The sequence below is a fragment of the Semicossyphus pulcher genome, unplaced genomic scaffold (genome assembly GCF_022749685.1).
Source record: "Semicossyphus pulcher isolate SPU_LCO1_2020_fin unplaced genomic scaffold, fSemPul1.0.p SCAF_9, whole genome shotgun sequence".
NCBI lineage: Eukaryota > Metazoa > Chordata > Actinopteri > Labriformes > Labridae > Semicossyphus > Semicossyphus pulcher.
In genome coordinates, this window is record NW_027211770.1 from 8,320,791 (window position 1) to 8,338,313 (window position 17,523).

Consider the following 17,523-nt stretch of genomic DNA (forward strand, 5'->3'; position numbering starts at 1 on the left):
AAAAGACATGCATGCACCCACTTTTCTGTGTGTGTCACACACAGACACACACACACATTACTTTAATGTACGGGCGACAAAAGCTCCTTTGCACAAGTTACAGATGAAACATTGGCATGCTGTAGCCGATCAATAAGCCAGAGAAGTAGTAAGTAAAACTGTGACCAAAATATTTAGGGCAAACACATATGTTGCATGTGGTTTGATTGTGTGTACATTCAAGTGAATACGGTATTTAAATAGGTTTATTTAAGCCACATTGAGACAACCATTCTCAGTGTCAAAAACTAGACTGAATACAGCACTCAGTCTGTTTGTATGAGCCACTCCATCTCCATTCATCGTGTCTTCTTTACTATTGTAGATTTAGAGTGAGGGGTTCTTTTTGTCACTACTCCTTTCCTTTCCTTTCTGATCACTTTGGCCACTTTATTTCCTGAGCCTTAAACTCAAAGTTAAGACTATGGTTCACTTATTCTGGTATTTAGGTCTCCTTTTTTTCTTTCCAAATTAACACAGGTTTAAAGTTTTACATTATTTTCTAACCCTAATGTTTTGTTTCATTTCTTTGCTTCTCTTAACTGCTTGCCAGTGCTTTGCCATGATGAATGCTTAACTTGTTTGAGCATTAAAGAGGTAAATTATTCACAGTTTTTCCACCATACTGTATAATCTCCATTCCCTCTGTCCACTTAACATCTGTTTGTCATGCCGTATTTATTTTCCTCCTTTCACTGCAGCCTTTTATAGCTTTACAGTAACTATCAACACCGTCTTTATGTCCGGTCTTATATACACTACGTAGAATTATTTTAAACCTACTTTACAACGCTTCTTGCACTTGCCGGAGTCATAACTGGTTTCCAAACTTACTGTGACATCATCTGAACCTCCTATCTTCGACTTTGCCTTTCTTTTCCGTATCATTTTGTGGCAAATAGTGATTTAAAGAACCCCCAGTGCATGGGATGAGATGAACACTAGTATAAGAGAGAATAATACTCTAACATAAAGCGCTTATTCTTCATTTAAAAAAGAGAGGTAGAACCCCATACTTGCACGCAGACAATCAACATAACAATATACCGTATATAGTGATTATAAACTAAATGTGTAAGATATAAAATACATTAACATACATATAAATGACTTATTTTTTTACTTTTCAAAAAACATTTTCAACTATTTGATGGCAGTTAAAGCTCAATTACACTTTGTCTACTAGCTTATAAATAATAATGTAATCACAATTTTAATGCAGTTTTCGAACGTTGCTACAGCTACAGCCGCATGCCATATGATTTTCTTGCTGTGTTGTGAAGTGATATTTTGTTTCCATACATTAATTAATACATCCCCATCAATCATTGTTTCCCCTGAATTGTCTTGTCGTGAACTGTGTTAATTGCATCGTGAATTTAACATCACTTTACTGAATGTGCATCTAATTTGCATCAAGTGATCTTCGACTTTGAGCTAACTTTAACATTAACAATGCCTGGGCAATACCGTACATTAAGCTGCTCATATTTCAGTGTGATGAGACTGTGATTATTAAAGTAATTACAATTTTAACTCACACTGTTTTAGAGCTGGTTAATGTGAAGTGTTACCTTTAACATGTCATGCTTGATTGTAATCCTTTCTTTACCATTTGCTTCCACTAATGCAGAAAGCTGCAGAGAAACTCAAAGCGGAAGAGCAGAAAAAAATTGCCAAGATGCAGGCTGAGTTAGACAAACAAAAGCAGTTAGCAGAAGCTCACGCAAAGGCCATTGCCAAAGCTGAGAAAGAAGCTGAAGAGCTGAAGCTCAAAATGCTGGAAGAAGTAAACAGGAGAGAAGTTGCCGCTGTAAACGCAGAAAAGCAAAAGCAGAACATCAGGCTTGAGCTGGATGAGCTCAAAAACCTGTCGGAGCAGCAAATCAAGGACAAAAGTCAACAGGTGGATGAGGCTCTTCACAGCAGGGTCAAGATTGAAGAGGAAATCCGCATCATCAGGCTCCAACTTGACACAACAGTACAACAGAAGTCCACTGCAGAGTCTGAGCTCAAACAACTTCGTGACAGGGCAGCTGAGGCTGAGAGGCTTAGAAAGGCCGCCCAGGAAGAAGCTGAGAAGCTCCGCAAACAAGTCACTGAAGAGACGCAGAAAAAACGCGTGGCAGAGGAGGAACTCAAGCTCAAATCTGAGGCAGAGAAGGAAGCTGCTAAACAAAAGCAAAAAGCTCTGGAAGACCTTGATAACCTCAAGATGCAGGCAGAGGAGGCTGAAAGGCAAGTAAAGCAAGCAGAAATTGAAAAGGAGAGACAAATCCAGGTCGCTCATGTAGCAGCCCAGAAGAGCGCTGCGGCTGTGCTCCAGAGCAAACACCTCTCCTTTGTGGAAAAGACCTCAAAGCTGGAAGAGTCACTCAAACAAGAGCATGGCACTGTCCTCCAGCTGCAACAGGAAGCAGAACGTCTCAAGAAACAACAGGAGGATGCAGAATATGCCAGAGAAGATGCAGAAAAAGAGCTTGAGAAATGGAGGCAAAAAGCTAACGAGGCCCTCCGTCTAAGACTCCAGGCTGAGGAAGAAGCTCACAAAAAGAGCCTGGCTCAGGAAGATGCTGAGAAGCAAAAGGAGGAGGCTGAGCGCGAGGCTAAAAAGAGAGCTAAAGCCGAAGACTCAGCCCTCAAGCAGAAAGAAATGGCCGAGAAAGAGCTTGAGAGACAGAGGAAGGTGGCTGAGAGCACAGCTCAGCAGAAGCTCACTGCAGAACAGGAGCTGATTCGACTCAGGGCGGACTTTGACAACGCAGAGCAGCAGAGATCCCTCCTTGAAGATGAACTTTACCGCCTTAAGAATCAAGTTGTTGCAGCTCAACAAGATAAGAAACAGTTGGAGGATGAACTAGCCAAAGTGAGAAGTGAAATGGATATGCTTATGCAGGCTAAGAACAAGGCAGAAAAGGAGACCATGTCCAACACTGAGAAGAGCAAGCAACTTCTTGAAGCTGAAGCCACCAAGATGAGGGACCTAGCTGACGAAGCGGGCAAGCTTAGAGCCATTGCAGAGGAGGCGAAGCATCAGAGGCAGGTCGCCGAAGAAGAGGCAGCTCGTCAGAGAGCAGAGGCTGAGAGGATTCTGAAAGAAAAGCTTGCCGCCATCAGCGATGCCACTCGTTTAAAAACAGAGGCTGAAATTGCTCTGAAGGAGAAGGAGGCAGAAAATGAACGACTTCGGCGGCAAGCTGAGGACGAGTCTTACCAGAGGAAGGCTCTCGAAGACCAGGCCAACCAGCACAAGCAAGACATTGAGGAAAAGATAGTCCTGCTGAAAAAGTCTTCTGATGCTGAAATGGATAGACAACGGGCAATAGTGGATGACACGCTCAAACAGAGGCGAGTTGTCGAAGAAGAAATACGAATTCTTAAACTCAACTTTGAAAAGGCTTCATCCGGAAAACTTGACCTGGAGCTCGAACTTAACAAACTGAAGAACATTGCAGAGGAAACTCAACAAAGCAAACTAAGAGCAGAGGAGGAGGCAGAGAAACTAAGAAAGCTTGCCCTTGAGGAAGAGAAGAGGAGAAGGGAAGCCGAGGAAAAGGTCAAGAAGATCGCCGCTGCAGAGGAAGAGGCAGCCAGACAGCGCAAGGCAGCCCAGGACGAACTCGATCGTCTGAAAAAGAAAGCAGAAGAGGCCAGGAAACAGAAAGACGAGGCCGACAAAGAAGCAGAAAAACAGATCGTTGCAGCCCAACAGGCAGCGCTGAAATGCAATGCAGCTGAGCAGCAAGTCCAAAGTGTCCTCGCTCAACAGAAGGAAGACACCATGATGCAGAAGAAGCTTAAGGCAGAGTATGAGAAAGCCAAGAAGCTCGCCAAAGAAGCAGAGGCTGCTAAGGAGAAGGCAGAAAGGGAAGCGGCTCTCCTTCGTCAACAAGCAGAGGAAGCAGAACGGCAAAAGGCAGCAGCTGAGCAAGAAGCATCAAACCAGGCCAAAGCTCAGGAGGATGCTGAGAGGCTGAGGAAGGAGGCTGAATTTGAAGCTGCTAAACGAGCACAAGCAGAAGCCTCAGCACTCAAGCAGAAGCAACAAGCCGACGCTGAAATGGCAAAGCACAAAAAACTGGCAGAGCAAACATTAAAACAGAAGTTCCAAGTGGAGCAAGAGCTCACAAAGGTTAAACTTAAGCTTGATGAAACTGATAAACAGAAATCGGTCCTGGATGAAGAGCTGCAGCGGTTGAAGGATGAGGTTGATGATGCTGTCAAACAAAGGGCCCAAGTCGAGGAGGAACTGTTCAAAGTTAAAGTTCAGATGGAGGAACTACTCAAACTGAAAATCAAAATGGAGGAGGAAAATCAACGCCTTATCAAGAAAGACAAAGATAACACTCAGAAATTCCTTGCCAAAGAGGCTGACAGTATGAAACAGCTTGCAGAGGATGCAGCTAGACTTAGTGTAGAGGCCCAAGAGGCTGCACGCTTGAGACAGCTGGCAGAAGATGACCTGAATCAGCAGCGAGCTCTTGCAGATAAAATGCTGAAAGAGAAAATGCAGGCCATCCAAGAGGCTTCTAGACTTAGAGCTGAGGCAGAGATGCTCCAAAGGCAGAAGGACTTGGCTCAGGAGCAGGCACAAAAGCTGCTGGAGGACAAACAGCTAATGCAACAGCGCCTGGAGGAGGAAACAGAGGAATACCAGAAATCACTTGAGGCAGAGAGGAGAAGGCAGTTGGAGATCAAAGCTGAGGCCGAAAAACTCAAGCTTCAAGTTTCTCAGCTCAGTGAAGCCCAGGCCAAGGCAGAAGCGGAAGTTAAAAAATTCAAGAAACAAGCTGATAGTAAAATGACCGCAATGGAAAACCTGGAAGCCGACAGACAAAATACCAGCAAAGAGGCTGAAAGTTTGCGCAAAGCTATTGCAGACCTAGAAAAGGAGAAGGCTAGACTGAAAGAGGACGCTGAAGAACTTCAAAATAAATCTAAAGAGGTATTGTGTCAAAAATGGCATAACAGAGCAGCTTATGTCATTGTTAAATATCTGAAAACTAATCAACTTCTTTCTTCAATTTCCTCTATCTCCTTATCTGATTATACTAACCATGAAACCATACCTTTGTTTTTAATTGTTATAATATGATTTTAGATTGCATTTTTTACAGTGCACTGTGCTCATGCAGACCGCATCCTGAATGTCCCCTCATATCCTGGAATGTTTCATCATTTTTCAGACATGCTTCATATTTCTTGCAGCTTCAAAGATAATCTGTAGCTCAGCTCCAAAATGATATTAAACTGACTAAATTGCTTTACAAAGTATATAGGTTCTGATACAACGTCAGATAACGCAGAGTTTAAATTAGTGGGTCAAAAGTTAGAGAGACATATTCTCATAGATTTACCACCAGCTCACTATTTAAGTGAGTTTTAAAGGGATGTCCAGTTTTAAAGGGATGTGCAGACTCATTGATGGCAGCCTAACCTTGGATTTGAACCCATATTTGTAAAGTAAAAAGAACATTTAAACAAAAAGACATTTGTTACTTATAGTCAAGCTCACATTTCTTACAGTGACCAGTGTTTGTCATGAAAGCTTTAAAACATTCAAAAGACTCAAACATGCCTTCACCATGGACAAACTGAATCTGAACCTTACATTAACATGCTAAAACATTTGCCATATTGAACCAGTCCACCCTCCAACTAGCATGACCATGACATGCACTAGTGTACATCGATTGACACAAAAGGCATGCACCCACCCTTACCTGTTTCTTGACACGTGTATGTTGGCTTCAACCACATCCCTCACCCCCCAGTTTGCTTTAGTTTATACCACGTACTGAGTTGGGAGACTTGTTGATATGATCAATACTGTTACTATTAGAACACACCAAGGTAAAGTTGAAGTACTGAGTGTCGTACTCATTTCATTTTAAACTATTTGAAACACTTTCTTCCAATATACCATACAAACTCTTTATCAAAGTGATATTAGGGTATTATCCCTCTTTAAGTATTTTCACCTTGTCCTCCTAATTTCTGTATCTAATGGTATCCTATTGTTAGCTACGGTGGCCAACAAGGGCAAAAATGCTGTAACAGCCTGAAAGATTTCCATTATTAGGAATGGGCTAAAAATTCAGAAACGATGCAAAATTCAAAAATACATTTAAAACAAACACAAAAGTACAACAACGGAAACATGTTGTTATTAAAAAACAAAAACATGGAGCTAAAAATTTCAGTTAATTAACAGTAAACGTACTGCAAATACACAAGAGATGCAAAGTCAAAAACTGGAACGCCTAGATTTTTTGATGGGAGAGGTATAGAGAGACCAGGAGTTTTTTGATTATCACACCAAAAAAGAGTGACTGCTGTGCAAAAAAACACAATTCTTTAATTTAATTTAACTTCTACAAAAAAAAGAGAGAAAAAACAACAACTTCAGTTTCAGGTTTTGGGGAAACTGGATCATATTTTATGGAGAATGTTTTCTGATAGATAGGTAGCTTTGCTAAAGTTACTGCCGCCGCTGTTAGCTACATAGCTTAGTTAGCCGTGCAGCTAGTGGTACTAATAGCTTACTCTTAGCCCGCTGTGGGAGCTGTGAGCATTGGAGGAGTGATGGCGGTTACACCTCCACAGGAGCCACGCCATGCAATGCTGGGAAGTCAAAGTTGTTAGGCCCGGGGCAGGGGGATACTGATGGTGGAAGTAACATAAACATTACAGTAGCCAGGTGATTTCCAACGCCTTTGACCAGGAATGTGACACTTGGTTGATGAAGACACATTTGAAAATCCACGCAGCTCCATTTTTCTTTGATGGCCACCGCTCCAAATTGTTTTGCAACAAAATTTCTTCACTTTTGCATATCACAACATAATAACAAAAATATAAATTAAATATTGCCCTAAAGAACTGAGAGCCAGCAAACTAGCATTATGGGGAGAAAAAGCATTCAACATGGTGGGCAAGAACAGTGACCAACATTGTCAAATTTCTCATAATCCAGATTGACAGTGATTTTCTGAACTGGACTGATTTGAAGGCGTAGTACCCTAGTCGCAGAGCCACACAGGTCCTTCTGGACTTGCTGTACTTAGTTTTGCAGATGCATAATATAAAGGTGCACTGTCTGATCCGGGCTGTAGTTGTAACTTATTTGAAGTATGTTTGTTTTATTTTTTTTAATTTTATAATATGATTTTTTTAATAGAGAAAAGAGGCTGAATTGTGTGCATCATTTTATATTAGCTACACACATGATAAGTCAAGGAGAGAATAATTTCTAAGGTAATAATTGTGTCCTCGGGGACTGTGTTCTGTCAAAGTTCCATCCTATCTCATGACACTATATTACATTTGACAAGGGTAACTCATGTTTTTTTCTGAACGTAATTGCTCAGTCGTAGTAATTATACTAAAAAGGGACCAATGTGATGATTTTTTATCCTCAATCTTGAAAAGAGCTTTAAAAAATACATGTATTTAAAATAAAATGCAGCACCATAAATCTTGGACTATAATCCCCTTAAAATAAAAAAAACGCATAAGCAGAGTGCATTGTACAAATTGTAACCATCAAAAATGAGAAAAAAATATTAAACAATTTATAAACAAAACCTACAGTTGTTACATTAAAAATATCAAAGAATATATATGTGCCTCCTTACCTGTATACCTATGTTAACTTGTGTTTTCTACTTTTTCTTTACCTACCAGATGGCTGATGCACAGCAGAAACAAATAGAACATGAGAAGACAGTCCTGCAGCAGACATTCCTGACAGAAAAGGAGATGCTGTTAAAGAAGGAGAAGCTAATTGAAGATGAGAAAAAGAGGCTGGAGAGCCAGTTTGAGGAGGAGCTCAAAAAGGCCAAAGCTCTCAAAGATGAACAGGAACGCCAGAGACAGCAGATGGAGGAGGAGAAGAAGAAACTCCAGGCTAACATGGATGCAGCCCTCAACAAACAAAAACAGGCTGAGAAAGAGATGATTAACAAGCAGAAAGAAATGCAGGAACTGGAAAAGAAGAGGCTAGAGCAAGAAAGGATTCTTGCAGAGGAGAACCAGAAATTGCGCGAGCAGCTGCAACAGCTTGAGGAAGCTAAGAAAGACCAAAACACCGACATTCCAGACAAAGACTTCATCCGTGTTCAAACAGTTACAACAACAAAGACAGTTTACAATGGTCAAAATGCAGGTGATGTAGTAGACAGTGCAGAGAAGAAACCAGATCCCTTAGCTTTTGACGGCATCCGTGAAAAGGTACCTGCAAGCAGACTTCATGAGCTTGGTCTTCTACCCAAGAAGGAGTTTGACAAACTGAAAAATGGCAAAACCACTGTTCAGCAGCTTGGTGAGACTGAAAATCTTAAAAGAACTCTCAAAGGCAAAAACTGCATTGCAGGTGTTTTAACACCATCAAATCAAAAGATGTCAATCTACCAAGCATCAAAGGAGAAGAAGATTACTCCAGGCACAGCCATGATCCTACTTGAAGCCCAGGCAGCCACGGGTTACATTATAGACCCTATTAAGAATCAGAAGCTTACTGTAAATGAGGCTGTCAAGGAAGGCGTGATTGGCCCTGAACTGCACAACAAAATGCTTTTAGCTGAGAGGGCAGTTACTGGCTACAAAGATCCATACACCGGTGGGAAGATCTCTGTTTGTGAAGCTATGAAGAAGGGTCTGATAGAACATGATCATGCCATCAGAATCCTTGAGGCTCAGCTTGCAACCGGTGGCATCATCGACCCCATCAATAGTCATCGTGTACCGAATGAAATAGCCTATACACAGGGGCAATATGATGTTGAAATGAACAGAGTTATGGAGAAACCTTCAGATGATACAAAGGGATACTTTGACCCCAGCACTCAGGAACCTTTGACATATTCTGAGCTAATGACGAGATGCACGACTGACCCTGACACCAGTCTGCCACTCCTGCCAATTACAGAAAAAGCTGCCCAGTGCTCAAGTATGTACACAGAGGAGGAGACCAAGGATGTGTTCAGCAAAACCACCGTGTCAGTGCCATTTGGAAGGTTTAAGGGAAAGACTGTCACTATTTGGGAAATTATCAATTCTGAGTACTTCACTGAAGACCAAAAGAAGGACCTCCTTCGTCAATACAGGACAGGCAAAATCACAATTGAAAAAATCATTAAGATTGTGATTACTGTGGCAGAGGACAAAGAGAAGAAGAACGAAATCACTTTTGATGGTCTGAGAGCACCTGTCCCTGCCACTGAGCTCCTGGAGTCCAAAATCATCGATAAAGACCTGTACAACAAATTGCACAAGGGCAATAAGACAGTCAAAGAGGTGTCTGAAATGAAACCTGTCCAAAAAGCACTGAAAGGTACAAATGGCATTGCAGGTGTTGTTATTGACTCATCCAAGGAGACAATGTCATTCTACCAAGCTATGAAGAAAGACGTGATGAGGGCAGGGCCTGCCTTGCATATGCTTGAAGCCCAAGCAGGAACAGGCTACATGGTTGACCCTGTTAAAAATCAGAAGTACACTGTCGACGAAGCTGTCAAAGCAGGTGTTGTTGGTCCTGAGCTGCATGAGAAACTCCTGTCTGCAGAGCGAGCTGTTACAGGTTACAAAGATCCTTACACCGGAAAGACTGTATCTCTGTTCCAGGCAATGAAAAAAGATCTTATACCTAAAGAACAAGGCATCCGGCTGCTCGATGCCCAAACAACCACCGGTGGCATTATCGATCCTGTAAAGAGCCTACGCATTCCTCATGATGTGGCATGCAAGAGGAATTATTTTGATGATGAAATGAAACAGGTTCTCAGCAGTCCCACAGATGAAACCAAATGCTTTTTTGACCCTAACACAAAAGAAGATGTCACATACTCAGAGCTCTTCAAGAGATGTGTCACTGACAAGAAGACTGGTCTCCCACTTCTGCCTCTTTCTGATGACGCAATCAATGCAAAGGAGGAGCTTACATACACTGAAGCCCAGACAAAAGAGGCTATGACTCAGGCAACTGTGGAGCTTGACTCTGGACCGTTTAAGGGCCGGAAGATGACCATCTGGGAAATCCTCAATTCTGAATATCTCACTGAGGAACAAAGGCTTGACCTGCTCAGACAGTTTAGGTCCGGAAAGCTTACAATTGAAAAAATAATCAGAATTGTGATAACAGTTGTAGATGAGAAAGAAGCCAAGAAACAAGAACAATCCAGCTTCAAGGGACTCAGATCTCCTGTTCCAGCAAGCTCTCTGTATGCTTCCAAAATCATCGACAAGCCAACCTTTGACCTCCTTCAACAAGGCAAAACAACACCTAAACAAGTCAGTGAGAATCCCAATGTCAACAAATACCTGCAGGGCTCTGATAGCATTGCTGGCATCTACCTTAAGCCCACAAAAGAGACAGTAAGCATTTATCAGGCTATGAAGAAAAAGCTCATCAGACACAACACAGGTCTTTCACTTCTTGAGGCCCAGGCTGCTTCTGGTTTCATTGTAGATCCAGTGAGGAATCAGTGTGTGTCAGTAGATGATGCAGTGAAGTCAGGCCTTGTTGGTCCAGAGCTACATGAAAAACTTCTCTCTGCAGAAAAAGCTGTCACCGGCTATAAAGACCCATTCACAGGCAACAAAATCTCACTGTATGAAGCAATGGAAAAAGATCTCATCCTGAAGGAGCATGCCATGCCACTATTAGAAGCACAGATGGTTAGTGGAGGAATCATTGACCCTGTAAACAGCCACCGTGTCCCAACTGATGTTGCATATCAGAAGAAAATTTTCACAAAAGAAATGGCCAAAACCCTATCCGAACCATCCGATGATAATAAGGCTTACTCAGATCCAGAATCTGATGAGAGTGTTACCTACAGACAGCTTAAAGACAAGAGCGAAAGAGATCCAGAGACAGGCCTGTACATCCTCCCTCTCTCAAAGCCTCAGTCTCCAACGGTTGTAGAGAAAACATACCTCTACACAGAGGAACAAACACAGAGTGATCTGACCAACACCCAAATTGACATTCCAATTGAGGGCCTTGCTGACCAATCAATGAACCTCTGGGACATCATGAACTCAAATTTGCTTCCAGAGCAGGAGAGACAGAAGCTCATGGATGAATATCGCTCAGGCAAAATCACTAAAGAGCGTATGATTATCATAATTATTGAGATCATGGAGCAAAGAGAGATAATCAAAAATGATCCACTGTCATGCAAGACCATAAGGAGAAGGATAACTGTTGAGGAGCTCTACAATGCCCGCATCATTGACTTGGAGACATACAACCTCCTTAAACAGGGCAAGAGGGACATCCGTGATATAATGGAGATGACTGATGTCAAACAGTATCTCTATGGTACAGGCTGTGTTGCTGGGGTCACAACTGAGTCAAGCACCAAGATAAGCATATACCAAGCAATGAAAAGAAATTTCATCAAACCCGATGTAGCCCACAGCCTCCTAGAAGCACAAGCTGCAACAGGATTCATTGTCGATCCAGTTAAAAATGAAACGCTCACAGTTGATGAAGCTGTCCGCAAAGGTATTGTCGGCCCTGAGATCCACGATAAGCTTCTTTCAGCTGAGAGAGCAGTGACAGGATACAAAGATCCATACAGCGGGAAAATCATCTCTCTTTTCCAGGCCATGAAAAAGGATCTTGTTCCCGAAGATTATGCTCTGAAAATGTTGGAGGCACAAACTGCTACTGGTGGTATTATTGATCCTGAATTCCAGTTCCACCTTCCAGCTGATATTGCCTTGCAAAGAGGTTATATCAACAAGGAAACCAACGAGAAACTGTCTGACGATGTTAAAGGGTTTGTTGACCCTGTAACTGAAGATAAAGTGTCATATGCACAGCTGCTCAAGATGTGCAAGTTTGAAGGTGGGTTGCGCCTACTCTCCCTGGGAGACAAGAGGGTGATGTTTGACGGTCTGAGGAAACAGATCACCATGGAGGAGCTGCTCCGCTCAAATATTATTGACCAGCAGACTGTCACTCAACTGAATGAAGGTCTTATTTCAAAAGAGGAGGTTAGCAAACAACTGTCAAGGTACCTTGAGGGCACAAGCTGTATTGCTGGTGTATTTTTAGAGACCTCAAAGGAACGTCTATCAATTTATCAGGCCATGAAGAAGAACATGATCAGGCCAGGCACAGCATTTGAACTTCTTGAGGCCCAGGCATCCACCGGGTTTGTGATTGATCCAATCAAAAACCTCAAACTAACTGTCCATGAATCAGTGAAAATGGGAATTGTCGGACCGGAATTCAAAGACAAGCTCCTCTCTGCTGAGCGTGCAGTGACAGGATACAGAGATCCTTATTCAGGCAAAACGATCTCCCTGTTCCAGGCCATGAAAAAGGGGCTCATCCTGAAAGACCATGGTATCCGACTCTTGGAGGCCCAGATTGCCACTGGTGGAATCATTGACCCAGAGGAAAGTCATCGTCTGCCAGTTGAGATGGCCTACAAACGTGGCTTCTTTGATGAGGAAATGAATGAGATCCTGACAGATCCCTCTGATGACACCAAAGGCTTCTTTGATCCCAACACAGAGGAAAATCTAACCTACCTCCAGCTGATGGACAGGTGCATTACTGATCCTGACACTGGCCTGATGCTCCTGCTTCTGAAAGAAAAGAAGCGAGAAAGAAAGACCTCCTCCAAATCCTCAGTTCGTAAACGCAGGGTTGTTATCGTAGACCCAGAAACAGGTAAAGAAATGACTGTGTACGAGGCCTACAGGAAGGGGCTCATTGACCACCAAACCTACCTGGAGCTTGCGGAGCAGGAGTGTGAATGGGAAGAGATCACAATGACCTCCTCTGACGGTACTGTGAAATCCGTGATCATTGACCGGCGGTCTGGGAGACAGTATGATGTTGATGATGCTCTTGCGCGTGGCCTTATTGACCAGAATGCTCTTGATACATACCGGTCTGGCAACCTTGCCATTACAGAATTTGCTGACATGCTTTCTGGAAACATGGGAGGCTTCCGCTCTCGATCATCCTCCTTCGGTTCCACCACTGGCTCCACCTACTCCTCACCTATGAGTCCCATACCCTCCATTAAAGCACCTGCAGTCATACATAATGATCCAACAGAGGTGACTGTGCCCATAGCTGGAATCTTAGACATAGACACATTGGAGAAAGTGTCTATCACTGAGGCTATACGCAGAAACTTGGTAGACAACATCTCAGGCCAAAGACTGTTGGAGGCCCAAGCCTGCACTGGAGGAATAATTGACCCCACAACTGGGGAAAGATTCTCAGTTACTGAGGCGACAGAAAAAGACCTTGTGGATAAAATCATGGTTGATCGCCTCAACCTGGCTCAAAAAGCATTCAATGGATTTGAAGACCCCAAAACGAAAGTGAAGATGTCTGCATCCCAGGCTCTAAAGAAAGGCTGGTTGTACTATGAGGCTGGCCAACGTTTCCTTGAGGTCCAATATCTGACCGGTGGACTTATTGAGCCAGATGTTGAAAACAGAGTCTCACTAGATGAATCCATCAGGAAGGGCACAATCGATGCCCGCACTGCCCAGAAACTAAGAGACGTCAATTCTTATTCTAAATACCTAACATGCCCGAAAACCAAACTAAAAATCTCCTTCAAAGATGCCATGGACAAAAGCATGGTGGAGGAAGGATCCAGCCTGAAGCTTCTGGAGGCCTCCTCACAGTCCAGCAAAGGCCTCTACAGTCCCTACAATGCAAGTGGCCCTGGATCTGCCTATGGCTCCCGGACTGGCTCAAGGACAGGATCCCGAACGGGCTCCAGGAGAGGCAGCATTGATGCTGGCTCTGGCTTCAGCATGAACTTCTCATCGTCCTCCTACACATCCTCTTCAACTGGCTACAGTCGCAGATTCTAGTTAGCTAGTTCTGTTCCTAACAGCTTGTTACTAAGAACCAACAATAGTAATACACCGAAACAAAAGTTACATTAACAAAGAAAATATTATTTATTTATTCTGCCCTGCAAATGGTCACTAAATAATAACCTAGCTTACTGATTTTATTCATATATAAATGATGTCTAAACGTGTGCCTCATATATGGAGACATTACAAGCATTGCTAGATATATTAATTTCTTTAGTACTGATTACCAAGTTTATATTTTTCAAATCTAAGCATGACATTTTCTGCTGTTTTTTAAAGTGACCTTATAGTTTTCACTTCACACTTATCAAAAAATTGTATACTTGTGCTTTCTAAAACTAATATATACTGTATGTATGTCAGACAGAATATTTTTCCAGTATTCCTTGTTTCTTTTGAAATTCAAGAATATTTGTCTATTTTTTATCTTTTTGGACAGTCCTACTTGAGATATTTTATGTCAACTTAGTTCTAATGTTTTTAACAGGTTAAAAAGAGATACATAGATGCCTTCAAATTTATCAATGTTTGTATAGAGTGTCAACAGATTTTGTTAATGTTTTTATGTTAAATGCTGTCTAACTAAATGATATACCCAGTAAACATACACATATGAGACACTACTAAAGTAGACACTACAGGAATACAACACTGAAAATAAGTGCCAGAAAATGAAATAATGCACACTGTTCAGAAACCAATTTCACATCTGTCATTACATTGTACTTATTACAATTTTTATTTAGTGGACTTTTGCATCGTCTGACTTCATTACACCATTGTTTTACACACTCCCAAGTTTTGGATTCTTTATGTTCAACATCTATCAAGTGTCCCCGTTACATCCCAAGATGATGTCAGACTTGAACCTGCCCTCACATACAGACCTGCCTCCTGTTATTTGGTTCTTGTAAGTTGATTTTTGTTTGTTTGTTTTCCTTTTGTTTGTTTGTTTTATTCAGTTGATTGTTATCACATCACATAAGACTGATAATGGCATTTATTCATTCCATTTTCCCTGTCCCACACACCATCTTGATGATGTCACAAGTGAACTGTTTCTATTCAAAATTGTCATTACTGCTGATTGACAGTTCTTTATCCTGTTTTTTTTTTGACAGCTGCATCAGTCCCTCAGAATCCAACATATGATACACACAGATACTCAACTGGCTGGAGCATACGGTCCCCTCAACTTTGATGGTTTTGTGAGTCCATGTCATCCTTCTCCAGTTGCACAGGTAGCGTAAAATAATGTTAATGAGGGAATGTGTAAAAAAATGGAGCTAATTTCAATTCATCATGATTTGTTTTGCAATTTTTATTAATTTCTGCTTTTTTAAGGTGCATGCTTTGGTTTATTTTTCATTTCAATTCATCCTTATTTTCTTTTGTTTCTAGATCTGCCATTGAATATGTCCTTTCTTCCATTGCACATCATCATAGTTGAAGACAGCTGAGGCTGAGTCAACCTGACACCATCTTGGGATGCCTTTCTAGGAACACTCATCATACATGGCCTTTTTTCATATATTTATTACTTGAATGCTCATCATACTATTTATGCTGTCATATCCTACCTTTTTAGAGAACACTCCCAAGGCAAACACTGATTGAACACTGTGTGTGTGTATTCTTTTATTCAAATTGGGATTAACTGTAGTGATTGAACAGCATTTCTTCATAAAAGTAATCATAGGTCCACTGAGTATATTTTTGTATCATCTCTCTCTGTAAATTCAATCCAACCAAAGTGCTAATACGATCATTTGAGATTTGACATATTTGATACAGCACCACATCGCATGAATGTATGTATCATATCAATTAACTGATTTCAGTTGACATTTTGCCACATATTTCCTTTTCAAATTAAGCTTTATTTTGCTTAGTTATTTTTCAGCAGCAAGTATTTTTGTTCTGTATCTCTTAAGTGTTTTACATCTGTACATCTTTATTTTGTTTTCATCAAGTTTTATATTTGCTTTGCATGTTTTACTACATTTACAAAGGATATTTGGGAAATACGTTAGTATAAAATGACACACAACTTCAGATGTCACTGTAATACTTTTGATTTTCACAATATTTACAGAAAAAGTTCACAAACTAACAGGTTCGCTTTACTTGTGGGGCAGATTTTGCTTTGAATGATGTGGTGAGTGGATTCTGATGTACTTTCGGAGAATAACACTATGTTGTAAATAAATATGCTCAAAATAGACCCTTGTGTCATTCATATATTAATACCTATGAATCCAAAGCTATTTTAAAAGTACAATACTTCAATGCTGCTGTCTCAAGTAACGTTGGAATACAAAGAAAATCAAATATAAGGCACTTAACATAATGCCCATTTTCCATCGCTTCATGGTAGCATAGTTATAATACATTTGAGAAATGTGCAAGCAAAAGTAAATAAACATTTATGCACATAGTATAAAGGATAATGGGAATATTTCAGTAAAAGAGAGACAGGGAATGTGGAGGAGAGTGAGAGGGATCCAACCTGCAATCAGTGTGTTGAGGACTGTAGCCTCTGTGCATGGGGCGCCTGCTCTACAAACTGAGCCAAACGTGATTGTTCTTTACTACTTCACAGAAAGTTCATTCTTTCTCATGAAGCAAACAAGTAGCTTCTCAGTGGTAAAAATCCTCCCTCTGAAAAAAGCAGCAGTTGACCACATGGGGGCAGTGTTAGCCAGGCATACACACACGAGAGCAAGTGAATCACTCGTGACACAGCTACAACACCTGCTCTACACGTGACATGAGATCATTTCATACTATAGTGATGAGACATTTGTCAGATTAATGTGGGTCTTACTCTGAAGGCTGGTGAAGTTAAAGCATTACCTACATGACACCATATTCAGCTTCCCACAAAATGAGTTTGCACTGATGTGTAAAAGAACCTGAAACTTAATGTAGAACATCATTTAAAATCACCTCCCCCTTTTTAATATTACTAGTGTGCATTTTGAGTCACCTCCCGAGCACTTCATACCAAATGTAAACATATTTTCCTCTATGTGCCAACATTAGCCGCTGGTTTTGACGGAGGAGACTGCCAACAGAAGCAACGGGGCACTCACCTCCCAGAATTCTTCACTCAGCTCCCTTGACTACTCTGATCTGACGCTTTCCCTCCCAGCTCTCCCTGCATCAGAGGCTGGAGGCAGGGAGGTAAGAACAACGAGGGGAGAGAATATAGAAATACATCATCAAAATCACACTTTATTGGCCAAATATGCAAACACATACAAGAAATGTAGCTCCGGTTAACATTACGCTCAGTTTACAGACACAAATAGACACACGTGTGCAGTGATGTTAGCTGTGGAAAGCTGACGTAAATATATCATAGCTGTGTAACAGGCTGCTTATAAATGAGGTAGACAGGTTGAACAGTGCATACTTTATGCCAGTGGTTCTCAACTGGTCTAGCCTCAGCACACCACCACATCCTTAATGACAAATCGCAACCCAAATTTCTGAAATTTCTCAACCACTCAAATTTATTTAATTAAAAAAATTGGTGCAGTTTGGACCTGAGACGCAACGAAACATCACAGTATGTCAACATAAATGCAAATAGTTTAGGGCTCATCAAGT

General features: G+C 41.4%; 1 protein-coding gene across 11 annotated transcripts in view; it reads left to right on the top strand.

Moving 5' to 3' along the window:
• LOC138583579 (plectin-like) overlaps positions 1-16,132 on the top strand; it is a 129,082-nt gene extending 112,950 nt beyond the window's left edge. For 9 of the 11 annotated variants that reach the window (XM_069655463.1, XM_069655455.1, XM_069655457.1 and 6 more), the window contains 4 exons: positions 1,673-4,984; positions 7,726-14,818; positions 15,030-15,149; positions 15,310-16,132. In XM_069655463.1, coding sequence (XP_069511564.1) covers positions 1,673-4,984; positions 7,726-13,899 — 9,486 coding nt within the window. In that variant the 3' untranslated portion in view covers positions 13,900-14,818; positions 15,030-15,149; positions 15,310-16,132. The remainder of the gene's footprint in view (positions 1-1,672; positions 4,985-7,725; positions 14,819-15,029; positions 15,150-15,309) is intronic. The other 2 variants (XM_069655459.1, XM_069655460.1) reach the window with 1 other exon arrangement.
• Positions 16,133-17,523: the final 1,391 nt, after the last annotated feature.